At 41.1% G+C, this 27,199-nt stretch overlaps 1 protein-coding gene across 1 annotated transcript in view; it reads left to right on the top strand.

The window, feature by feature from the left end:
* The window catches only part of LOC310646116 (vascular endothelial growth factor receptor kdr-like), a 201,589-nt gene that overhangs the window by 89,328 nt on the left and 85,062 nt on the right, over positions 1-27,199 (top strand). The window contains exons 5-9 of the mRNA XM_083372361.1: positions 4,302-4,464; positions 5,016-5,152; positions 7,292-7,457; positions 9,116-9,236; positions 10,086-10,258. Of these exons, the coding sequence (XP_083228487.1) occupies positions 4,302-4,464; positions 5,016-5,152; positions 7,292-7,457; positions 9,116-9,236; positions 10,086-10,258 (760 nt within the window). The remainder of the gene's footprint in view (positions 1-4,301; positions 4,465-5,015; positions 5,153-7,291; positions 7,458-9,115; positions 9,237-10,085; positions 10,259-27,199) is intronic.

Consider the following 27,199-nt stretch of genomic DNA (forward strand, 5'->3'; position numbering starts at 1 on the left):
GATAAAAACAAATAAGTTTGAAATGCATATCAGTCTCCCTTTAATTCTTTGTTAGCAATGAATATATATATATATATATATATATATATATATATATATATATATATATATATATATATATGTGTGTGTGTGTGTGTGTGTGTGTGTGTGTGTGTGTGTGTGTGTGTGTGTGTAAATTTTTTTGGCTTGCTAACAAAGAATAAGCATACTTAACAAACATTTAACATATATATATGTTAAGCCAGGGATTTCAAAAAGCCTTGACAAATACTTAAACATATATATATATATATATATATATATATATATATATATATACATATATATATATAAACACATATATATATATATAAACATATATATATATACATATATACACACACACACACACACACACACACACACACACACATATATATATATATATATATATATATATATATATATATATATATATATATTTCTTTGTTAGTAATTTACACATATATATATATATATATATATATATATATATATAGTGTGTATAACACACACACACACACACACACACACACCATATATGTAAAATTAATGTGGAACAAAACCGTGTGGGCTTTCCCTCCCTGTGGGGCTGAGAAAACCTTAGAAAGGAAATTAAGATTGTTCAGAATCGCCTAAGTTTGCCCTAAACTGCCAGGACACTTTGCCAATAAATGCTATCAATACAGAAAAGGGATTCATTGGAGCAGGGTTGCCCATGGGAAGAGAATGGGAAAAGAAGTAAAAAATAATAATCCAGAAGGCTCACAATATCAAAACCCTCCCCCAATTTTTACCTGGGTTGCAAATAGGAAGAGGGGGAGTTTCAGTGACGTGATCATGGATCTTGTTTCGTTTTCAAAAATGTGTTCCATTTTAATACTGCCAACTCCAGCCAACTTTGGGATACCGAGTTAATCTTTTTAAACATGATCCACTAGATGTTCCTTCTGACTGAAAAGTAGGAATAACCTTTGATCTAAAATGGAGATGCAGCCAATTAAACTTTCCTTTCTTTCCATTTTACAGTTGTAGCCTCATAAACTAGCAAGTCCGTTATTCAGTAAATAAATGAAATTAACATCTAAAAGGAAAAAATCTTTCCAGACTCTATTTTTTATTGCAAAAATTGAAGGGAGACAGAGAGATAGAAAGACAGACAGGCAGACATTAGGGATTGATAGCTAGATAGCTAACATGATTGATAGATGGATGGATGGATGGATGGACAGATAGATGAGAGAGAGAGGATAGATAGATAGATAGATAGATAGATAGATAGATAGATAGATAGATAGATAGATAGATAATAGATAGATAGATAGATAGATAGATAGATAGATAGATAGATAGATAGATAGATAGACAGATAGACAGATAGACAGACAGACAGACAGACAGACAGACTAGATGATAGAAAGATAGAGTCAGGTTCCAATAATCAAGAAATACATGCTATTTCTTCTACATAGTTTCTTTTCCTCAATTATAGAAATACCTTGAAGACAAATTATTTCTATTTCAACTGGATAAAAGGCAACACACCACCCCCTTTATCCCCACCCCCAACAAGAGAATGAAATAGGAATTCCGCCCTTATTCTACACTACATTACCTTGGAAAATAGCACTATTGTATGGCACAGAAGAGAAAAGATTTGTAAGACTACAAATTAAACTTTTGTGACTACACAATGTTTTAAAATAGGTGCTTCATACTGGCTCCTCAATATCGCCTTTAGGTTGCCAGCTTCAAGGCCCTAACTTCCAATCCAAGCTGCAGCCAACATAGGAGAATGAATAGTTTGGCTTAACATGAAGTACCATCCCACGTTGTCTTTTCCAGGCTGAAAGCAGGGAATTATATAGGACACAAGTTGGAAGAACAGGTCTGGGTGGTGGTGACATCCATAGTTTTTGGGCAGCGTGATTGGATCTTGTAGGTATGGGAGACAAAGTTCATAATAGGGCATGAAGGACAAGTCAGGATGGAGGAGGATCCTGGAAGTGAGAAGTGAAGGACATGGCAGGATTCCAGATATCCTTGCTGTTCCAGCCCAAATCAGCTGGAACAGGAAGCTGATAGCACTTCCTGTTGAGGAGGAGCTACTGATCTTTTTTCCCCCCCAAGAACATAGAATGCTTGTCTATCTAGGCAAGATTGTGCAAGATGCAGCGGAGATGCTTGTACAAAAACAAGATACGCACGCAACCTGTAGTTCATAGCAGATTGTCATCCTGGAAAAGGAAATAACAATTGTTACACTAAGCCAGGGGTTTCTAAACCTGGCAATGTTAAGACTTGTGGACTTCAACTTCCAGAATTCTGGGAGTTGAAGTCCACAAGTCTGAAAATGGTGAAGTTTGGAGACTGCTGCGCTAAGCTAAAAAACATGGTTTATAAGCCAGAATGGCTATGTTCTAATGACTAACTTGAAGACTGACTAGTGTCTATTAACCGTGCCACCAACCAAAATCAATGAGGATGTTGACGTTAGGACAGAGATCTACTATGCAGGTCCACCTAGAAGTTCTTCCTCTTCTCCTTTTTTTGCTGTTAACCAAAAACTATCACAGAATCCTTGGCTGCTTAAATTTATCTTTTTACTTAGCTACCCTGCATGTGCCTTTAAAACTCTCTCTTGAAATAAGGCATGAGGCCCAAAATAAGTAATATAGATTCAGATCATAGCTAGCTAGCTTATGATAACAGTACTGCACACTGCACTTAACCACTGTGATTCTGGGAGTTGAAGTCTACCCAACTTAGAATGGCCAAAGTTGAGAAATACTGGGTTAGTTTATGGTTATGATGTATTGGACAAACAGAGCCACTGATTTGATCCATTAGTCGGTATAATTCAGTGTTCTTGACTTTGACTGGCAGCAGTCGAGTCAATCCAGAATCTCAGGCAAAAACTCTGAGGTTGTATTAGAAGAGGACAGTGATTGAATAGGAAAACTACAATGAGTGATTTATTGCTCTTAAGTGAAGAAATAGAGACAAGAGTTGAGTCTGAACAGAACTGAACTCATATCAAGCTTAAAAGACCTGGTCCTCATACAAAGGTCCAGTTAAACTGATTTGTTGCTATTCCTGTGTCAACTCTACAAATGAGCATGGCTGCAGCCATTTTTCTTCTCATTCTAGGTTGCCACATAGAGCAGAGGGAGGGGGGGTTACCCAGTTGCTTGGTTAGTCAAAATAATCTTTTGTCCCATGGGAACCAAGGTCAGCAGTTGTTCCCAAGACTGCAAGCTGGGCATAATGTAAAAAGTCCGCCAAATAATCCCATTGGGGAACATTGCTTGCTTGGTGTTATGGGTGGGACTTTTAACTCTTTATTGGGGAATTGTTACATGTGCACCCAGACATGGTTTCACTTTTGACCATGCCAATACTTTGCAACTAATAAACATGTTCTTTGAGGAATTTGCAAACCTCGGAGTTCTGCTTTATTCGTTTCTGTCTGTCAGAACCATGACATCATGCCTATGCACAGGAATATTCTCAACTAACGGTTAACACTTGCAGGAACCAATCTGGGCCAGTCACTGGGACCAGAGGTTTAGTCTTCTGAGCTTTTGGACTCATGCTGGAGCCCATGAAGACATTCCAGTAGAGAAAAGTTCTCTACGGATGGGCCCAGCACCAGTCCGAAAGCTTGGAAGACTAAACCTTTGGTCCCAGTGACCGACCCAGGTTGGATCCTGCAACATTATCCCGGAACACATATATTCGCCTTCATGCACAAGGTAGCACTTGCTTGGAGCTAGATAAGAGTCAATGAAATTCAAGAGAAGTTGGACTTAATCCTCCTGTGGCTACAAAGGGATTCTAGACTGATCCCTTTTTTAACTCTGACCTCAGATTCAGCAACTCCTTCTCCTACACTTAGAGATTTTGCAGCATCCCATCTTTGGGAAGATAATGTTCTGAGACTGCCAGAAATGATCCCAAACACCCCATTCCAATTGCTGAATGGAGTTCGAAATTGCCTGTTTTGACGCCGGGCCACTTCTAGTAAATCTCTGAGAGGCACATCTGATGTCTAAACATTTTCAGAAAACCTGGAATGGGCCTTAGAATGTCTCCCTCAAGATTAGAACAGGACAGCTCTGGTTTGGGACATTTTTAAGATCAAAACAGCTTGAATGCTTCTTAATTATATCCACGGTAGCTTTATCTTAATTATATCTACTGTAGATTTATTTTAATTGTATCTACCGTAGCTTTATCTCAAACAAAAAGTACTATCTTTATGTTTGCTTTTTCTTCTTTAGCACCAAGCCTCCAAGCCTCTCACCTATGAGAAGAAGGAATGGGACCCAAAGAAAGGATTCATTATCACTTCACCGTCCATTGAGTTCTTTGCTAAAATGATCAAGTGTGTTGTTACAATCAATGAGATGCAATATGAAACATATTACTTGACCCAGAAAATGGGTGAGTACCTAACTGCTTTTGCTTTAGGTGATGAAAACATCCTTTTGGGACATAATTTTCCATTGCTGGACCAGTGGTGGGATTCAAATATGTCAACAACTGCATGGATGCCACTTCCAGAGGTCCATTCTAAGCCTCGGTAACAAAAAATTAGCTACTGGTTCTGCCAAACTGGTGTGAACTGGCTGATTCCCACCACTGTGCTGGACTATATTCTGCACTCAACCTGATTCCAGCTATGGAAATTAAATGGATTATAAGCACTCCTCAAAGTTCTACCAAATGCTTGTATTAAATCAGGGGTCTTCAAACTTGACCCTTTTTTGACTTGTGGACTTCAACTCCCAGAATTCCTCAGCCAGGCATGCTGACTGAGGAATTTTGGGACTTGAAGTCCACAAGTCATAAAAGGGCCACGTTTGAAGACCCCTGGATTAGATGCTCCCCATTAAAAGATGCGAGTGAAGGCCCATAAAATATGTAGATTCTGTACATGACCCTGAATGTTACTGGAATAGATGCTTGATCGCTGACTTTCTTATTTCTTTTAGAGGGACGGATTTGGAATGTGGATATGACAGCATCTCCCAAAAAACTCTTGGTTGGAGAAACCCTTAACTTGGAATGCAAAGGGCAGACACTCTGGAATGGACGGTTAGAATTTAAATGGACATTTCCAAGCAAGAGGGTGAGTCGTTCCAGTAGGTTTCTTACTTGAGGAAAGACCTTGGCCTACTCAAAGTGTGTTTCTCTTCTTTGAAGATTTGTTTCCTTGGTTCTTCAGAAATGGATCTGCTGAATGTTTGTTAGCTTTCCTAAATAACCATTCAGTTGCCCTTTGTTGACTAAGGGGCAGTCCTCAACCTATGAGCAAAATTGAGCCCAAAATTTGAGATTTCTTAAGAGAGTTTTGTCCCAGTTTACGACCACTCTTGCAACAGTTGTTAAGTAAATCACTGCAATAGTTAAGTTAGCAACACGGTTGTTACGTGAATCCAGCTTCTCCATTGACTTTGCTTATCAAAAGGTCGCAAAAGGGGATCACATGACCCCAAACGCTGCAACCATCATAAATCTGAATCAGTTGCCAAGTGTCTGAATTTTGATCACGTGATCATGGAGAGGCTGAAACAGTCGTAAGTGTAAAAAACGGTCATAAGTCATTTTTGTTGGTGTTGTTGTAACTTCAAACAATCAGTGAATGAACCGTTGGAATTGAGGACTGCCTGTACATCAGTGTAGCTCTACTGGAAATGCTTGGTTCCATATGAATTAGCATGGAAAGAATGGCTCATAACCCCTAAGCAAACACTACATTTTGAAGTTAGAAAAACAGATCAAAATGTTTGTGGTGGTGCAGAACTCCTTAAAGGAAGGGCTCTCTTTTGGAAATAACTCCTGGATTGTCCAAGGGATTTCTCAGTGTTGTCTGATCCATCAAAACCCAGAAAAGAAAATTACTTCTTGAAGGACTTGGTGGTATAGTCTTTTAAGCAAGAGGCCTCCAATCTTTCTTGGTTGGTGAACCGGAGGGAAAAGAAGGGGGAAGCATTTTACATGGGCAAACAGGGCCACAAGCACATGCGTGACGCAAATGGGGTGGCGCTACTACCCATTTGACATTCGCTAGCCCTGCTCCATTTTCACCACGGACCATTTTTGCCACATTGCACCCCATTTTCACCATCCCATGCCCTGTTTTCGCCACACCACAGCCACGGCACTAACACGAGTGGGGGTGAGTGCACGGACACACATGTGCATACTGATCAGCCTGTCTCGTGGCCTGGAGGCCAGGAGGCCACGGCCCAGTAATGGGCATGGCCCACAAGTTGGGGGTCCCTGTTTTAAACACTAAAACAGATATTATACTAATATCAAAGAAATGGTGAAATGGAACCATTAAAGAAAGAATGGAAAAGGAGGGACAAAATGAAATGTGAATGGCACAAATTAAAATATTTTAAAAATTATTTTAAATAATTAAATTGAATTGTTGAATGGTCTCGCGGTGAGTGGTCCCATGGAAAGTTGGCTGTGGTGAGTTGACCACAGCGAGTTGGCTGTGGCAAGTTGTCCCATTTTAGGAAGAAGCCCCCCCCCAGTTCAGTGGCCCCCAATCTTTTGGGCACCAGGGACCAGATCCTTGGAGAGAGGCTTTTCCGCAGACTGGAGTGGGCGTGGTTTCCGTGCTGCCTGCAACCTACAGATGGCACTTCCCTTCTTTGCACAGCCTGGTTTCTGGCATTTCCGCGGTCCAGTGCTGGCCCAAGGACTGGGGGTTGGGGACCCCTGCTCTAGTCACTTTCTAAGATTCTTGACATCTATTTGCATCAAGCCTACCATACAGGCATTTAGGTAAAGATACCACGATAAAGGGACGCGGTGGCTCAGTGGGTTAGGACGCTGAGCTTGTCGATCAGAAGATCAGCAGTTTGGCGGGTCGAATCCCGAGTGCCGCGTAACAGAGTGAGCGCCTGTTACTCGTCCCAGCTTCTGCCAACCTAGCAGTTCGAAAGCATGTAAAAATGCAAGTAGAAAAATAGGGACCACTCCGGTGGGAAGGTAACAGCGTTCCGTGCGCCTTTGGCGTCTAGTCATGCCGGCCACATGACCACGGAGACGTCCTCGAACAAGCGCTGGCTCTTCGGCTTTGAAACGGAGATGAGCACTGGCCCCTAGAGTTGGAAACGACTAGCACGCATGTGCGGGGGAACCTTTACCTTTACCTTTACGACGATATTCCCCATTACGGCTTTTTTATTTGGGGGATTTTGAACTGAGCTCGGTGCAATTTTTTCTGTGCTTCTCTCTTTTTCTCTTCTAGGAACCAAGGATACATAAGAAATTTGAACTGAGTGACTCCGTGAACAAAGCCTTTAATAAAGTGACTATCACGAATGTTACAATGGAAGACAAAGGACATTACGCATGCAAAGTGTTCAATCAGGGTGGAGGAAGCAAAGAAATGAACGCTACAATCACAATATTCCGTAAGAATGACCTCAAAAATGGGAGAACCAAAGAGGAACATGCCACTTTTCTGCAAGCTGATATGTTTATAGTCTGTTGGCACCACCATTTTAGGAGACCTCTCCTTGCTGATGACCATCCAGAACGAACATAGTTCCCTCCACAATCCTTTCAACTCAGTGTTGACTTAAAATAGCCACCTGAGGGATCAGTTTCACCATTTCCAATTTCCCCAGCTCAGTTAACTTATCCTGAAGTTGTTTGCTTGGAGTTGGGTGGTGTCTATTTAAAAAAAAAATTGTCAACATTACTGGCTAAAAATAAGCAGTTTCCTCTGTTCCACCAACTCCTCAATGACTTATATCCGTGTTTCTCAACCTGGGCAACTTTAAGGTGTATGGACTGCAATTCCCAGAATTCCTCAGCTAAGAGAACTGGCTGGGGATTTCTGGGAATTGAAGTCCATCAGCTTAAAGTTGCCCAGATTGAGAAACTCTGGCTTATATCACTTCCTCTGTGGTTTAGACTCAATATCCATCGTGCTACCCTTATTTTTAGACCCCAAGCAGGTCAGGGGTCCCTCTAGGCAAAATCTCGCACAGTATTCTAAACTTGCACCTATATATAACTTAAAAGTACAGGTAGTCCTTGACTTATGACCACAATGGGGCCCAAAATTTCTGTTGCTAAGTGAGAGATTTCTTAAGTGAGTTTTTCCCCACATTATGACCTTTCTTTCCACAGTTGTTAAGTGAATTACTGCAGTTGTTAAGCTACTAACACGGTTGTGAAGTGACTCTAGCTTCTCCATTGACTTTGCTTGTGAAAAGGTCGCAAGAGGGGATCACATGACCCCAAACACTGCGACCGTCATAAATGTGAGTCAGTTGGGCCAAGCGTCAGAATTTTGATCCCATGACCAGGGGGAACGCTGCAACAGTCATAAGTGTGAAAAATGGTCATAAGTCACTGGTTTGCAGTGCCATTGTAACTTTGAATGGTCATGAAATGAACTGTTGTACGTTGAGGACTATCTGTGCACCCCTAGGAATGACAGACCTTTTCATTCTTGCAATATCTTCAAGAAATTGCAGAGATGTTTCATAGCGTGTTGCCACTTTGAAAACTGTCCTGTTCCCAGCTGGAATCAAACAGAAATCACCCTTTGTTGTCATGGACCATCTGCTGCTGTGTACTATGGATATATTTTAATCAATCCCCAGTTGTGGGTCAGGGGGAAAAAATGGATTGTGTGCTATGGAAAAAGAAACACCACGCACCATTAATTCAAGAGTTAAAAGAAATACTGTCCAGAAAATATAGTGCCTGTATATTATTATTGCCTCCACTTAGAACAGGTGTTTCTAAAATGACCCCGTTGCTTTCATACATGGGGTCTTCTTCACAATAGCTTGCAGATCAAACTGGACCTCAAAGGAATAAAATGTCACTGCAGCCATGGACAATAAATAGCACGTGCTTTAAAGATGCAGCCGTGGCCATTCCCTTTCTTGGTTGGTTTGTTTTTTCCCCCTTTCACATCTGCCTGCTTGTCTTTTGTTTTTCGGATTGTTCATCTTTTGCACATGTTATTTTGATGTCCAGCCAAAAAAAAAATCTGATGGTTTTGCAAAGCAAACTAGGAATTAACTCTTATTCTGTTTCTTGTTTATTGAAGCACAAGCTTTCATTAATTTTGTAAAAAAGCGGCAACAGTTGTATTACGAGGCCAACGCAGGACAAAAAGTACTCAAGCTGGCTTGGAAGGTGGATGCGTTCCCTCGTCCTGCTGTGGTTTGGTAAGGACTAAGAAGGGGCTCCTAAACACCAAAACTTATCTTTGGGGAAGTGGTATGATTGCAGTCTTCTTCTTCTTCTTCTTCTTCTTCTTCTTCTTCTTCTTCTTCTTCTTCTTCTTCTTCTTCTTCTTCTTCTTCTTCTTCTCCTTCTCCTTCTCCTTCTTCTTTCTTCTTCTTCTTCTTCTTCTTCTTCTTCTTCTTCTTCTTCTTCTTCTTCTTCTTCTTCTTCTTCTTCTTCTTCTTCTTCTTCTATTGCAATACATCATGCAAAAATTAGAGCTTTAATGCTTTGTTCTTGACCCCAACTTTTGTTGCTAAGTGAGACATTTGTTAAGTGAGTTTTGCCCCATTTTACCTTTCTTGCCACAGCTGTTAAGTGAATCACTGCGGTTGTTAAGTTAGGAACACGGTTGTTAAGTGAATCTGGCTTCCCCGTTCACTTTACTTGTCAGAAGGTCGCAAAAGGGGATCATGTGACCCTGGGACACAGCAATGGTCATAGATATGAGTCAGTTACCAAGCGTCTGAATTTTGATCACGTGATCATGGGGATGCTGCAGCAGTCGTATGTGAAAAATGGTCACAAGTCACTTTTTCCCAGTGCTGTTATAACTAAACAAATTGTTGTAAGTTAAGGACTACCTGTACTGAGAATTTACTGTGGGATCAGTCTGATTCATGGAGGAGTGGGGAGCATTCCACGTGGGCAGAGAGGAGAGGGAGCTGTCCTGAACTTCCAGAATATCTAGCTCTACATTAAAACTTAAAAATTAAATTTGCTCTGAAACGTGATCCCCTCTATTCCTTTGTCTCAGCTGTTTTTCATTCCCATCTTCCTGGTCCTAATAGGTACAAGAATGGCCATCAGATTAAAGGCAACGACTGCTATGACTTAGATTCGGAGAGGTACAGGATAATCATCAGGGATGTGAGACCAAAGCATGCTGGGAACCTTACCCTAAGTTTGAGCAACCCGAAACATGGTCTCTATAAAAACCTCACCATCCAACTTGTTGTCCTTGGTAAGTCTCTAGCTTCTTCCTCTTCTTCGTGGGTGCAAAAGTGGGAAGCAGAAGGACCGCGCACTGAGTTGGCCTAGGGACCAAAAAACAAATATTCAAGATTGATAATGTTTGTGGTTGGTACTATAAGAACATGACGTCTATCACTATGTCTACCGCAACTGCTACTCCTACCCAACACGGTTCTAGCGCCAGGCTGGATGGTCAACAAAAATTCAGAACTGTCAGGTCACTGCAAACGTAGCATCCAGTTGATAACCTGTGATGCTATCACAGCAAAAAGGGTATCTGAAGGACCAACTGTGATGGGAGTGGTAGGAACAGTGTGATTTGGAAGTAGAAAGCCACTCATACCAGCTGGTTCACTCTTGACCTTTCAAATTTCTCCAACAAATGTGTATCTAGATAGTTTGTATGGACAGTTTCTGCAGAAAGTCTTCTCCAACCATTCCTCAAATGGAGAATTCCCTCCAGCAGAGACAGTAGAATCCCTCTAGAGCTTAGAAAGAATTAAGGGAATTGGGTCTGTCCAGCCTATCAAAGAGAAGGATTAAGGGGGACATGATAACTATCTTCTTGTACTTGAAGGGCTAACCCAGAGAAGAGGGGATTGAGTTATTCTCCAAAGCCCCAGAGGCAGGTCGAGAAGCAATAGACGGATACTTGTTAAAGAGAGATCCAACCTAGGATAAATTTCCTGACAGTGAGAACAATTAATGGAAAGGCTTGACTCCTGGAGTTGTGGGTGCTCCATTACTGGAGATTTTCAAAAGTAGACTGGACAACCATTTGACCAGGATGGTATAAGGTCTTCTGCCTTGAGGAGGAGGTTGGACTAGAAGATCCCCAAAGTCCCTTCCAGTCCTGGGATTCTGTGTTCTAGGAGTTCCCACTTGAGGGTCTCCTTAAATCGTCATGGAAGCACCAGAGGTCATGTGGGCTTCAAGTGGCTGGTGAGAGATACTGCAATAAGATTGAAGCCATTCACAGTTCTGCCTTGACCACCTTGTCACTTTGAAGTGCTGGAACAGCAGAATCCAATCCTGAGAATGTCTCCAACTTTCTCTTCTTGTTCAAAAGCTGTTTTGAGAGATATTCTTTTCTCCCCCCCCCCCCCCAGTAAGGGGGAAAATGCTAGAGAGAACATCTTTGCCGGGTAGTGCGGTATACAAAAACCATTCTAGTCTATTACTTATTCTGCTATTTAGTGACCAACAACAGTAGCTTTTTGTACAGCATTCTTACATGTAAGCTTATGTGTGTTTGAAATTTAGTCATCAAATATGACCAGCTAGTAGGCTAAGAAACCCATTTGATTGGGTACAGGACCAATTTAGGCAATATGATGGTTGCTTGGATCAGTGGCATATAAAATACGGTTAATGTAATCTCTCTAATGCAAATAACTGGCATCGTATGAATATCACAATCATTGCTCATTTTCTTTAGCATAAGAATAAGACTCTTTCTAAATAGCAGGACCAACGAAACAGGCTTGGCATGGAACTCCAGCAGCTAACACAGACATTGTTTTGTGTGTTGCCTCAGGTCCAGCCAGCCTAGCAGCCGTAATGATGTTGTCAGCTGGCCGCTTCCAAATTTGTGTGCAATTTCACACACAAGTACCCCTCATTGTTCTTCTGTCACGGATCAGCCTGGCAGGGTGAATTAATTGGGGAACCATTAATGCAATTATTGTAAAGATGTCACTTATCGAAAACATGACTGGCTCAAGGAATGCTGATTAATGGGCACTGTGGAGAAATATTCCTTTGCAAAGAGGACAAGTGAGAGATAATAAAGAACAGATGTTTCATTTTTGGTAGCAGATTATTCTAACCCCCACCTCCCTTCCTGCATGTAAAAAAAAAAGATATAGCCAGAAATCATTTGTTTTTCTGCCAAAGATTTGACTGGCTTTAATATAAATGAATACAGAGATAGCCGGTTCTATGTCAGAGTGATAGAAAATCAGTTTTATTAGGTAATTATTTATTAGGATTGTTATTATTAACGGTCAGCACATGGCTGAACTTCAACAATTGCCATATATTTAACTTTCTCTCCTTGTCAGCACACCCCGAGTTTTCTAAGCATCATTGTGTGTTAATTATGTAAAACAAAAGTCAATTATACAATTGGAATAATTAGGAAGAGACTGAAAATCATACTGTCAATTTATTAATGCCTGGATATAAATCGAAGACTTTCTTGGGGTCAACAAATCAAGATGTGACCAAAGCCACCATCTCTGTATTATTATTATTATTATTATTATTATTATTATTATTATTATTATTATTATTATTATTATTATTATTATTATTATTATTATTATTATTATTTAAAATTCATGGGCCACCTAGATATCACCAATGCCTCCTTTTTAGGGCTGAGAAAAAGCAACGGGACCATGGTCACCCATGGTCATCCACCCACTTCATGGGTGGATCTAGATGTGATGGTCTCTTAGTTTTTAGCCTGATGTTTCCCTTGGTAGTTCCATCTCTTTAAAGTTACCCACTCCTCTTTAAAGCCATCAAAAGTTAGTAACCAATACAACCAACTTGTGACAACAAACCCCACAAGTCAACTCTGTGCTTAAGAACAGGGGTCTTCAACCTTGGCAACTGTAAGGCTTGTGGACTTAAAAGCTGGCTGAGGAATTCTGGGAGTTGAAGTCCACAAGCCTTAAAGTTGCCAAGGTTGTGGACCCCTGCATTAGAAGGAACTTTTATTCTACAGCTCCTTCCAGTCAGGTTCATTGGATGAGCCCTTATTATTATAATGGGAATTTGCTCCTTGTCCAAAGCTTCATCATTATCTTTCATAGCAAAAGCTGACACATACTGATTGCGGTTGCATATGAGTAAACTAGAAGCTAATTGTTTCTGTCTGCTAACTGCCAGAAACAATTTCATTCATACTTCACCATGGCCAAAGTCCATCAACTTGAAATATCATGCAAATATCATACAAATGATATTGACAAATATCATGCAAATATCATATATAAATGTCCAGACTATAAACCATGCCTGTTCACAGGTAACATGAGCAAGACTTAACCGGGGTGCCCAAGAAAGTTCGCCAACAGGTCCAAACAAATTTACTTCCAGTTTAGTGCAGTGGTTAAAGACACCAGACTAGAAAGCAGAAGATTTTGAGTTTTGTTCCCACCTTAGGCATGAAGTCATCTAGCCATCTCACCTTAGGCATGAACCCAGTCCTTCTTTCTCAACTCTGGGAAAGTGACGGTGGTGTACCCCTTCTGAAATCTTGCAAACAAAGTGGCAAGGATGTGTCAGGCAGTTGCTCAGGAATCAACATTAACTCAGAAAATAATAATAATAATAATAATAATAATAATAATAATAATAATAATAATAATAATAATAATAATAATATAATGATGATGATGATGATGATGATGATGATGATGATGTATTTTAGCAGCTCAAGAGCAAGCTTTGTCAACTAATTGCATGAAAGTAAAAATTCATCATTTAACAAACAAGAATAAATGTCTGTCTTTGTAGAAAAGGATGAAACAATTGACCATTTGATTAATTTCCCAAATTGGCCATAATCATCAAATTGAGAAAGTTTTGGAAAATGAGGAGGTTAAGAACTTATAGAAATAGCATTTAAACTTTACAGCCCTCTCTAAGTGGTTTACAGAGTCAGCATATTGCCCTCAAGAATCCAGGTCCTCATTTTACCAACCTGGGATTGATGGAAGGCTGAGTCAACCTTAAGTTGGTCAGGATCGAACTGCTGGCAGTGGGCAGAGTTTACCTGCAATACTGCATTCTAACCACTGCACAATCAAGGTTCCTATGGGATTGATAATCCAAACAGACAGGCAACTTGTCCATAACATGCCTGATATAACAATTATTGAAAAGACGGAAGTTGGATTCATTGATGTTGCTACACTGTGAGATGCTAGTATTGAGGAAAAGCAATTAGAAAAAAATTATGAAATAAGGGAACTTGTAGATCAAAGTTGAATGCTTATGGAAAAGGAAATCAGTACAATTGTGTCTGGAGCTCTTGGAACAACATCTAAAGGACTCCCTCAATATCTGGAAATACTGAATTTATCAGACCTCAGCAGCCTAACTTTGCAAATCCCTGTTGGAATTGCCTGGATTCTCAGACACTCCCCTAATAATACCTAAGCTTTGCTTAGGGTACACAGAAAGGAGCATTAAGCTAGTGGGTGGTGAGAACCCTAGAACCAGTGGTGGGATTCAAATAAGCGAACAACCGGTTCTCTGTGTAGATGCCGCTTCTGGAAGTCCATTCTGGGCCTGGGCAACAAAAAATTAGCTACCAGTTCTGCCGAAGGAGTGCGAACCAGCTGAATCCCACGGAAGGGAGGGAGGGAGACAGGAAGGAAGGAAGGAAGGAAGGAAGGAAGGAAGGAAGGAAGGAAGGAAGGAAGGAGTGGTGGGATTCAAATAGGTGAACAACCAGTTCTCTGTGTGGATGCCGCTTCTGGAAGTCCATTCTGGGCCTGGGCAACAAAAAATTAGCTACAGGTTCCGCCGAAGTGGTGCGAACTGGCTGAATCCCACCACTGCCTAAAACCCTTCCCCCGCCTTCTAATTAATTTTTAGCATTGATTATAATCCTTGCCTCTTTTTTTCATTTTTGAATTTTGTTGTTGTTGTTAGCTGCGAAGTCGTGTCCGACCCATCGCGACCCTATGGACAACATTCCTCCAGGCCTTCCTGTCCTCTACCATCTTCTGGAGTCCATTTAAGCTCACGCCTACTGCTTCAGTGACTCCATCCAGCCACCTCATTCTCTGTCGTCCCCTTCTTCTATTGCCCTCGATCTTCCCCAGCATTAGGCTCTTCTCCAGGGAGTCCTTCCTTCTCATTAGGTGGCCAAAGTACTTGAGTTTTAGCTTCAGGATCTGGCCTTCTAAAGAGCAGTCAGGATTGATCTCCTCTAGGACTGACCGGTTTGATCGCCTTGCAGTCCAAGGGACTCGCAGGAGTCTTCTCCAGCACCACAGTTCAAAGGCCTCAATTCTTTGGCGCTCAGCCTTTCTTATGGTCCAACTTTCACTACCATACATTGCAACTGGAAAGACCATAGCCTTGACTATACGCACTTTTGTTGACAGGGTGATGTCTCTGCTTTTTAGTGTGCTGTCTAGATTTGCCATGGCTTTCCTCCCCAGGAGCAAGCGTCTTTTAATTTCTTGGCTACAGTCCCCATCTGCAGTGATCTTGGAGCCCAGGAAAATAAAATCTGTCACTACCTCCATTTCTTCCCCATCTATTTGCCAGGAATTGAGAGGGCCAGATGCCATGATCTTGGTTTTCTTAATGTTAAGTTTCAACCCAAGTTTTGCACTCTCCTTCTTCACCTGCAACAAGAGGCTCTTTAGTTCTTCTTCACTTTCTGCCATTAGAGTGGTATCATCTGCGTATCTTAGGTTGTTGATATTTCTTCCGGCAATCTTAATTCCAACTTTTGATTCATCTAGCCCTGCCTTTCTCATGATGTGCTCTGCATATAAGTTAAATAGGCAGGGCGACAGTATACAGCCTTGCCGGACTCCTTTCCCAATTTTGAACCAATCAGTGGTTCCGTGTCCAGTTCTCACTGTTGCTTCTTGACCCGCATATAGGTTTCTCAAGAGACAAATAAGATGGTCTGGTACTCCCATCTCTTTAAGAACTTGCCACAGTTTGTTATGATCCACACAATCAAAGGCTTTAGCATAGTCAATGAAGCAGAAGTAGATGTTTTTCTGGAACTCCCTAGCTTTCTCCATGATCCAGCGTATGTTGGCAATTTGATCTCTAGTTCCTCTGCCTCTTCGAAATCCTGCCTGCACTTCTGGTAGTTCTCGATCCACATACTGCTGAAATCTAGCTTGTAGGATTTTAAGCATGACTTTACTAGCATGAGAAATGAGTGCAATGGTGCGATAGTTTGAACATTCTTTGGCACTGCCTTTCTTAGGAATTGGAATGTAAACTGATCTTTTCCAATCCTGTGGCCACTGTTGAGTTTTCCAAATTTGCTGGCAAATTGAGTGTAGCACTTTTACTGCATTGTCTTTTAAGATTTTGAATAGCTCAGCTGGAATACTGTCACCTCCACTAGCTTTGTTGTTGCTCAGCTTTTCTAAGGCCCACTTCACTTCACATTCTAGGATGTCTGGCTCGAGGTCAGTGACCACCTCATTGTGATTATCAGGGACGTTAAGCTCATTCTTGTATAGTTCTTCTGTGTAATTTTGCCACCTCTTCTTAATCTCTTCTGCCTCTGTTAGGTCCCTGCCATTTTGGTCCTTTATCATGCCCATTTTTGCATTAAACGTTCCCTTCATTTCTCCAATTTTCTTGAAAAGATCTCTGGTCCTCCCTATTCTATTGTTTTCTTCTATTTCTTTGCACTGTTCATTTAAGAAGGCATTCTTATCTCTTCTAGCTATTCTCTGGAATTCTGCATTCAATTGGGTGTATCTTTCTTTTTCTCCCTTGCCTTTCGCTTCCCTCCTTTCCTCAGCTATTTGCAAAGCTTCCTCAGACAGCCATTTTGCTTTCTTGCATTTCTTTTTCTTTGGGATGGTTTTGGTTGCTACCTGTTGTACAATGTCACGAACCTCTGTCCATAGTTCTTCAGGCACTCTGTCTATCAGATCTAATTCCTTAAATCTATTTGTCACCTCTACTGTATATTCAACAGGGATATGATTTAATTCATACCTGACTGGCCTAGTGCTTTTCCCTACTTTCTTCAGTTTAAGCCTAAACTTTGCAAGGAGAAGCTCATGGTCTGAGCCACAGTCAGCTCCTGGTCTTGTTTTTACTGACTGTATAGAGCTTCTCCATCTTTGGCTACAGAGCATATAGTCAATCTGATTTCTGTGTTGACCATCTGGTGATGTCCATGTGTAGAGCCGTCTCTTGGGTTGTTGGAAAAGAGTGTTTGCTATGACCATCGTATTCTCTTGACAGAATTCTATCAGCCTGTGCCCTGCTTCATTTTGCACTCCAAGGCCAAACTTGCCTGTTATTCCAGTTATCCTTTGGCTTCCTACTTTAGCATTCCAATCCCCCATGATGATAAGAACATCATTTTTTGGTGTTAGTTCTATAAGGTGCTGTAGTGCTTCATAGAACTGGTCAATTTCATCCTCTTCAGCACTGGTGGTTGGGGCATAGACTTGGACTACTGTGATATTGAATGGTTTGCCTTGGATTCGAACTGAGATCATTCTGTCATTTTGAGGATTGTATCCCAGTATTGCTTTTCCTACTCTTTTATTGACTATGAAGGCTACTCCATTTCTTCTGAAGGATTCTTGCCCACAGTAGTATACCTGATGGTCATCTGAATTAAATTCACCCATTCCTGTCCATTTTAGTTCGCTGATACCTAAGATGTCAATGTTCAGTCTTGTCATCTCTTGTTTGACCACGTCCAGTTTTCCTTGATTCATGGATCTTACATTCCAGGTTCCTATGGAGAAAAAATCTTTACAGCATCGGACTTTCCTTTCACCACCAGACACATCCACAGCTGAGCGTCCTTTCGGCTTTGGCCCAGTCGCTTCATTCTTTCTGGCGCTACTAGTACTAGCCCTCTGCTCTTCCCCAGTAGCATATTGGACGCCTTCCGACCTGAGGGGCTCATCTTCCAGCGTCATATCGTTTTGCCTTTTGGTACTGTCCATAGGGTTTTCATGGCAAAGATACTGGAGTGGGTTGCCATTTCCTTCTCCAGTGGATCACATTTTGTCAGAACTCTCTGCTATGACCTGTCTGTCTTGGGTGGCCCTGCACGGCATAGCTCATAGCTTCATTGAATTACGCAAGCCCCTTCTCCACGACAAGGCAGTAATCCATGAAGGGGTTTGAATTTTAGATGCTGTTTTTTTAATGTTTAGATATGCTATTTGCACACTGCCCAGCACACGCTTCCTCTGTAAGGAAGTTGGGTGGTTTCAAAAATTTGGCTGATAAATAACTAAATAATTCATAGCTCCTCGGTTAGCACTTGAATGATTCAGTCCCCAACAGTCTCTGTAGATTACCCATAACGATAACAATAAAAATGCCAAATCGAGTCTAAACTTCTGGCTGGCTGCGTGACAAATGGATAACAATAATATTGTTATTATTGATGAGTAATTATTGCTCATGACATTGTTACAATATGATTACTAACAATGAATGGTTGAGAGAACTAGGTATATCTAGTCTAAGATCATTATAGAGCGATCCAATCTAGAAGGAAGGAAGAAATTTCCTGACAGTGAGAACAATCAACCAGTGGAACAACTTGCCTCCAGAAGTTGTGGGTGCCCCAGCACTGGAGGTTTTCAAGAAGAGACTGTACAGCAACTTGTCCAGAATGGTATAGGGTCTCCTGCTGGAGCAGGGGTTGGACTAGAAGACCTCTAAGTTTCTTTCCAAGATTATCATTCTGTATTCTATAAAAGGTAAAGGTTCCCCCGCACATGTGTGCTAGGCGTTTCCGACTCTAGGGGTCGGTGCTCATCTCCGTTTCAAAGCCAAAGAGCCAGCGCTTGTCCGAGGACGTCTCCGTGGTCATGTGGCTGGCATGACTAGACGCCAAAGGTGCATGGAATGCTGTTACCTTCCCACCGTAATGGTCCCTATTTTTCCACTTGCATTTTTACGTGCTTTCGAACTGCTAGGTTGGCAGAAGCTGGGACGAGTAATAGGTGCTCACTCTGTTACACGGCACTCGAGATTCGACCCGCCAAACTGCTGATCTTCTGATCAACAAGCTCAGTGTCCTAACCCACTGAGCCACTGTGTCCCTCTCTGTATTCTATATAGGTGGATAAAAATGCCAAACTCAGTCTAGGTAGACTTTGTGACTAACCTTAGTAGTAGCAGAATAACAGGAGATGCCCAAGCAGTCTGACCACTCTTGGGCCACAAGAGCAAGGCTTAAGGTTACAGACAAGGTTAGCGTTAGGAATAGGGTTATGAGTGGGAAGAGACATGGGGACATGTGAAAGAAAAGAAGTAAATTTAAAGAAGGACATGTAGGGCTGAAAGTCCAGTATGTACTGCCCTGTTCATACTTGATCAAAGCTAGAGAGGATCTGAGAGCAGATCCAGGTGAACCTCTTGCCATCAGAAGATTCCAGCAATGCCCTTCCAACCTAACCCCTGGACCATTGCAGACATTAAAGCACAAGGATTCTTCCTCACACGTAGAAGCTTTCTGCCTGGGCCACCCATGCTCCCAGACTGTTCTGGAAACAGAAGGTCTTTCATCTGGCATGAGCAGCTTCTCCTACTGGTTTTCTGTGGAGACCTCATGAAGCTCCAAGTCCATCTCTTACAAAGAAAAAAGAAAAAAGAAAAAGAAAATATTCTTCCTTTACATATTTGCACATCACGAACCTCCAAGAGGTTGTTGGTTTGCAGTGTTTCTGTTTTCTTGGAGGAGATTGCTGTTGAGAGCGAAGCGCTCCGTGGAGCGAAGGTCTTGAAGCATTTGAGATGGGTGGGGGAAGAGAGAGAACGAGCGAGAGAGCAAAAGGTGACCTTAACAAACAGCTGGCGACTACACAGCCTGGGGAGTCAAGAATGAGAAACGTGGGAGAACATAGTTATTCCGGGCCAGAGTACAAAGCAAGTACAGGGGACTTAAAAACTACTTACAGTGAAGCAAGGAGATTTTTTTTCCCTTCTCACCCTAAAACAAATAAACTGAAATTTTAGAAAGGTCTTTCCAGTGACTTTTTATGCAGCAACAGCATTTCCGATAAAGCTGGATGGAAAATGTATTAGGCTGCTTTATGAAATGAAACAAACTGGTTTTAGATATTCAGTGGCCTTTTCCAGTCCTTAGTATTGCTTCTAACAAAGCACAACGTTTGGCCCTAAACATGGCAAGTTTTGGATAGGATAGGACAGAACAGGACAGGATTGGATAGAACAGAACAGAACAGAACAGAACAGAATAGAATAGAATAGAATATAGAGAGTAGAATAGAAATAGAACAGAACAGAATAGAATAGAATAGAATAGAATAGAATAGAATAGAATAGAATAGAATAGAATAGAATAGAATAGAATAGAATAGAATAGAATAGAATAGAATAGAATAGAATAGAATAGAATAGAATAGAATAATAGAATAGAATAGAATAGAATAGAATAGAATAGAATAGAATAGAATAGAATAGAATAGAATAGAATAGAATAGAATAGAATAGAATAGAATATAGAGAGTAGAATAGAAATAGAACAGGACAGGACAGGACATAACAGAACAGAACAGAACAGGACATAACAGAACAGAACAGAACAGAACAGAACAGAACAGAATAGAATAGAATAGAATAGAATAGAATAGAATTCTTTATTGGCCAAATGTGATTGGATACAAAAGGAATTTGTCTCTGGTACATAAGCTCTCAGTGTACATACAAGCAGCAAAGTGATAAATCATGATCATAATCATAAAATTCAACCATCAGAAATCATAATACAATACTCAGGGGTAGTCATTAGATACTCAATAAGCAATCAACATATATCATATGATACAAACAACAAAGTGATAGTCATAAGATACATAGGAGGCAATGAACAGGCAACAACTAGTACTTCACAGCATTGGGCAGCTAACTTAATGATGTAATAAAATCTGGTAATTACAGGGGCAAATTCATTTCTCGGCCCAGAAACATCTCTTTGGAGAGATACAGAAGCTAGCTTGATATTAGTTTTTTATAAAATTGATCTTAGATTTTCTAATGCCAAGGCTTAGATATTTGATTGGGCGAGGAGACAGTACACTGTTAACATGCAAAGCATGATATATGAATGGCCTTCTCTCCAATTCACTCCTTGCCTAAGTTTAGCATGATTTTTACAATTCTCTTTTCCTTTTCTTTCCCCTTTGGGAATTTCTCCAATGGTCATTTAGGATTATTAGCTTCTGCAATGGTCAATAAAGATTATTAGTTGAATTTAATGAATTCAGCCAACTGAACTGGCTGAATTTCAATTTATATCCAATATGCTGAGAGGCCAAACAATAAAATTATGTCTAGGTGAACAGCAGGAACTTTTCCTAGTAATTATTTCCCCTGAAAGTAAAAGGAGGAGAAAAAAGGTAAACTTTATCCATATTTAACAAGACTTACAATCTCAGCAGACCCTTAGAAAAAAGAATAATATAGTGTACCTCAGCACTCATCATTAATCGGCTCTGGGAGGCACGATGAACACCAAAGCAATGAGTACTGAACAGATTTTTCCCATAAGAAATAATGTACTGAGTCACGAGGCAACCAACAGCGACAAGCTCTAGCTCAGTGATGGCAAACCTTTTAGACACCAAGTGTCCAAACTGCGACCCAAAACCCACTTATGTATCGTCGGGTACCGGGTTGGCATGGCCCATTGGGTGGGTGTGGTCAATTGGGTGGGCATGGCCCATTGAATGGGCATGGCTGCGGGACTGGATGGGACTAAAAAGTTCAATCGATCAATTCCAACTTTGCGAGATCTTTTTTTTTCGTGAGAAGTTGAAATTGATTGATTGTACCTTTTTTTTTTTTGCACACAGCATCGGAGGCCTAAAGTGAAAAGGTTTTATAAAACCCATCTGAAGGCCAAGGACTGAGGCGACGGTGCGTGTGCCCACAGAGAGGGCTCTACGTGCCACCTGTGGCACGCGTGCCATAGGTTCACCACCACGGTTCTAGCTTGTGCTTTGAGTACCAAAGAAACAATGAGTACTAGGACAAAATGTTCATATTAAAATGCGTTGAACACGAAATTCGTCGAGTATCAAAGCAATCTTCATTTATATTTAAAATCAAGAATGGAAGGATTTATACTTCTTGCAGACAGCTGGTCATTTGCATTCTTTTAGAGAGTCATTGAGGCCACTGGGAAGGGATGGAAGACTGAGTCAATATTTTAGTAAACGTTACTTTTAAACCAGAAGGCAAACTTTTTTACCTGGAAAATTCTAGGAGTTGAATTTTATAGTATATAGAATATAGGGCTGGATGTGACCTTGGAGATCTTCTCTAGTCCGATTCCCTGCTCAAGCAGGAGATCCTAAGAGCAGTGGTGAGAATGCAGCATTGCAGGCTAACTCTGCCAGCAGTTTGATCCTGACCAGCTCAAGGACCCAAATTGTTGGCAGCAACAGGCTGACTCTGTAAACTGCTTAGTAAGGGCTGTAAAGCTCTATGAAGCTGTATATAAGTGCCAGAGTTATTGCTATACCATTCCATACCAACTACACAACCAGGCAAGTGGATGTCCATGAAGGTCCATTCATGACATCAGACCCTGAGACAGTCCACACCCAAGCTTTAATCTAGGTGAAATTGGTTGTGTAGTTTACAATGCTGGTGGACTGTTGTTGCCTTAACAACCAGAACTTGTTGTGAAGGCTCTTTTTGTTAAACCATCATACGCTTTATTTGTTTTTGGTGGGGGGGAAAACAGATATAGAGTTGGTGTTATACATGAACATGGACTGTGCATGTTTCATTTAGTATTTAATAAAAGGTTTGCATGGGTGGGATCAAGAAATAGGAATGGGGAAACTGAGTCATACAGGCCTGCAATGTTGGAGAAGAAAGATTTCAGTCATGCCTCTGTCGTGGAAGTCACTGAAATTCTACTCTATTTCTCTCCAAGTTGCGATTTTTATTTTGTGGCTGTTCTTTTCTACGGGTAAATCCACCCTTATTGCAGTTATCAGATGACCTACATCGATAAGAACAAGCTGTGTATCATTACCACAACGGAGGTGAATCTGATATTTGAACTGGTTCAAACTTCCAACGTGATTTAATCACATCAGATCATCTTTCTGAATCGGAACGATGTTTCAGATCAATTACTGAATTGGATGCATCAAATTAATGGTGCAGTTGGGAAGGCAAAAAGATCATTTTGTCAAAGTCAGTTCAGGGCTGAACTAACATACATAATCAACTTGACTTTCTAAATCAATCGGAAGCATTGAATTGGAACAAGTCAACCTTGTGAGCCTGTCAACAGAATTTCATCAAAATTGGTTTTGCCAAGCTTATAATTTAGAGATTGGGCTCGAACTAAATGGCTGGGTGAGACTTCAGAGCAATTAAACTAGTGCATCTAAACACAAAGCAGGTTATTTGTGGCAACGCGTGACTCTGGTGTCAACAGAAACTTCCCTGCCAATTCACCTCTCATTAGTTTTTGTTTTTTTCCAAGGGTGTCATTTCAGTAAGTTCCCGTTCCTTCCAATTAGGTAAGAATGTTTGTCTGGGCAAGACGGAAGCTTTTAGTTTTCTAAAAACAGCTTTGTTTTGAAGACCCTGTCTCATTAAATTCATCACGAGATGCCTCATTTTAAGTGTGACACAAGTCAGGTAGAGATTTTGGCATGGGTTATCGCCATATGTGCATACTGAAAAGGCGCTGCTGAAAAACCCATTTTCTTTCGTTCTGTATTCCAAGGCAACGAGCTGGAAAGAAAAGAGAAAAATTGTACGCTTCAGTGTTGGTCACCTGCAGATCCAACACAGAGCAGAGCACAAATTTGTGATGACAAGAGAAATTCTCTCCTCCTTTGAAATGTATGTTGGAAGAATCTTCAAGAGCAAATTCTCTTGCATTGAGTGGAATGAGAACAGTTAGAAATAGAGAAGAATTTCTACCAGGAAAAGTGCAAGCTACTGGAGAAAAGGACATTTTCTCCTCCTCCTCCTCCTCCTCCTCCTCCTCCTCTTCCTCCTCCTCCTCCTCCTCCTCCTTTTGAAAGGGATCTTGGAGGTCTGCTAGTCCAACCCCAGGCCCAAGTAGGGGCCCCTACATCATTTCAGAAAATGGATGTCCTGTCTCTTCTTCAAAGCCTCCAGAGAGGGAGCACCCACAAATTCTGAAGGCAAGCCGGTCTACAGGTTGTTTTTTCCTCCACCTCTTATATCAAAGGTGTGTTGAACAAAAGTCTCCAGATCAAACTTCCATGGATTGGAAGATGCTTCACAGAGAGGCAGTGTGGTGTAAGGGACTGGGTCAGGAGTAAGGAGAGCCATGATCTAGGCCAGGGGTAAACCACCTTGGCTCTTTTACAACTCGTGGACTTCAACTCCCAGAATTCCTGAGCCAAACACACTGAGGGGAAAGGGAGAGGTTTCCAAGCTGAGCCATGCTGGCTCAGGAATTCTGGGAGTTGAAGTCCACGAGTCATAAAAGAGCCAAGGTTGCCTACCCCTGATCTAGGTCTTTCTTGCATCCAGAAAGTACAGCCCCAAAATGACTTTGGGCCAGTCTCTCCCTCTTAGCCAAACCAGCATCAAGCTGAAAAACAAAACTCCTTGTCACGTCAGGCACCCTTGAGTTTGGCTGAAAGAACTAGGTAACTGCAGTGCAAAACAAGTGGATCCGGCAACAATGTGGGACACATGCTAAGAAAAACAACATGAAAGGCTGCTTATGCAAATTCTTATGCAAATCCAAGTGGATCAAAATAGCAGCCTCCCTCCCCAACTCTTTGCATTCCTACTCTTGTGAGAAGCATTGATTCAGCTCACATTTTAAAGCCACCCCAGGACAACTATTCATCATCTGTCTTTTTTCTATTCCATGCTTAATCATTGATGCAGAAAGAAAAGTTTGAAATTAATCAATGGAACAACTTGCCTCCTGGAGTTGTGGGTTCTCCATTGCTGGAGATTTTCAAGAAAAGATTAGACAACCATTTGACTCGGGTTATATAAGATCTCTAAGGTCCAGCCTGAGGATTCTGTGATTTTGTGAAATGGGGCCTTAGGAAGAAGGCTTCCAAAACTTTGAGAAGCTTTGATTTAGGTAGAGGTAGATGTCTCATGAGATGTGTCAGGCTTAAAAGCAAGAATAACACATGGTGATTCTTCCCAGCAGAGTTATAGACCTACAGACAAAATCTGGGGGAACTCTACTTTCTGCATCTACAATATACACTGGGAACCATTAGGGAGGGGTTGTCTTCACCCTCTTTCTCTCACGCACGATCTCTGGGCTGAGTTGCCTCTTACTGCTCTGGAATCCATCTCCTCACTGGATTCCATCACAAGATGTGATTTAATCAAGCAACTCGGCCTTTACTCCTCATCCTGGTAAACATCTAAGCCAACTTCTTCAAATGGCTGTTCCTCAGATATGTCGGGACAGCAAAATCATTGTGTTCAGAAGTACGTTGACATGGAATGTATACCAATGTTCTTCAGCTGGGAAAAGCTGAATTAAGAACTGAAAGACTACATTTCTCACTTCACTTGAGGTTTTCTAACATGCTTTATCTTTACGGGCTGTCCCGGGCAAAAGGCGAAATGACGATCTCTTTCACTCAGGGTCATCAAACAGAAGAAAGCCAGAACTTTGGGGTGACGGGTCTAAAAGGGCAATGAATTGTCCTTTTAACTTTTCTTGCAAAATAGCTGCTTCGTGGTGCTTAAGGCTGCTGGGACACCTTCACCGGAATGAAATGTTGTAAGAAACTATGCTGTAAGATAGCCAGTTAACAAGTTGGCTAGTGAGTGGCAGTGATGAACAACTATGTTTGAAGGAGTACATAGGAAGGAACAGCAGAATTCAATCTTAAACATATGCTTAAGCTATGCCGGATAATGTCACTTCATATTTTTTTTTGTACTAATCTATTCAGGGGGTGGAGAACTTTGAAAATGTTCCCTTTTGTGGCAGCCACTATTTAATTGCACATTAGACCTAAGCAGCTCAAAAACTTGGTTACCATAGTAACCTCTTATTGCAGATTTATTGCCGACAATCTGTTCTCAATAGCAATCCACCAAACAAAACTTTTCCTCTCCTGACCCGCAGCCCTTCCTTTCATCACTCGTTCCTAGACTTGTCTTTATAACTTCCTCCATCATCATCGTGCAGTCATGCCGCTATGTGTGTAGATGTGAGTGCGTGTGTTTAAAGAAAACCGTGTGTTTGATAGCTTTATCTTTCCAGATTAGAGTAAATAATTGCTCTTTTGTTTCTCCAGCAGGGATTACTTTATTCATTAGGTCTGATTTCAGGTTTTCACATAATATTTAATAATGCAATGTACTTTTTTAAAAAAAATGAATCGGGTAATGAAAAGCGTGTCTGCAATTTGTATAAGCCGTTCTCTTAATTGAGTGCTAGGTGGAAAAATGCATTATTGCAATCAGAGAATTCAAGCATTTATCTGTTCACTCCTTCCACCAAATAGAAAAGACTCTTGTCTCTTTGCAAGATATGTTTTATCTCTGCTCCTGAGTTTGTAGTGCTAAGCAATTGGAAGGAGATTCTCTTTGCAAAAGCTTCACCTCCCTCCAGACTGGCTAAGGAAGTTGAAATAGAAGAGCAGAGAAATGGCCCCATTCACTTTTATCCTGCAGGAGATCTCTTATAAGTCCTTTCATCGTGACCTGTTAAGTGAGGTTGCTCCAAGTTGCACTTTTGGCGTGCAAAGTTCAGGTAGTCCTTGACTTACGACATTTGTTAAGTGAGTGTTGCCCCATTTTACGACTTTTCTTGCCACACTTGTTAAGGTAATCCCTGCGGTTGTTTTTTGTTTTTTTTTTATTGAAAAGTTTTAAAAATACAGTTTTCCTTTAAAAAAACCCCTTCCCCCTCCCTCCTCCCCTCCCTACCTCCCCCCTTCCCCCCCTCCCCCCCTCCCTCCTCCCCCCCCTCCCCCCAACCCCCCTCCCCCCCCCGGACTTCCCAGAGCTAAATACAAGGTATATATATATAAAAAAGCAATCATAAACAACCATATACTAACAACTATAAATTCTAAAATCCATCACTCTCTAACTTATATAGGATCAAACAAAACTTAGCATTATTAAATATATATAGAAGACAAAATAAAAAAAGAAAAAAGAAAACGAAAGAAGACTTATTCAAATGCTACATAAAACTTCT

The sequence above is a fragment of the Vipera ursinii genome (genome assembly GCF_947247035.1).
Source record: "Vipera ursinii genome assembly, chromosome: 12".
Lineage (NCBI taxonomy): Eukaryota > Metazoa > Chordata > Lepidosauria > Squamata > Viperidae > Vipera > Vipera ursinii.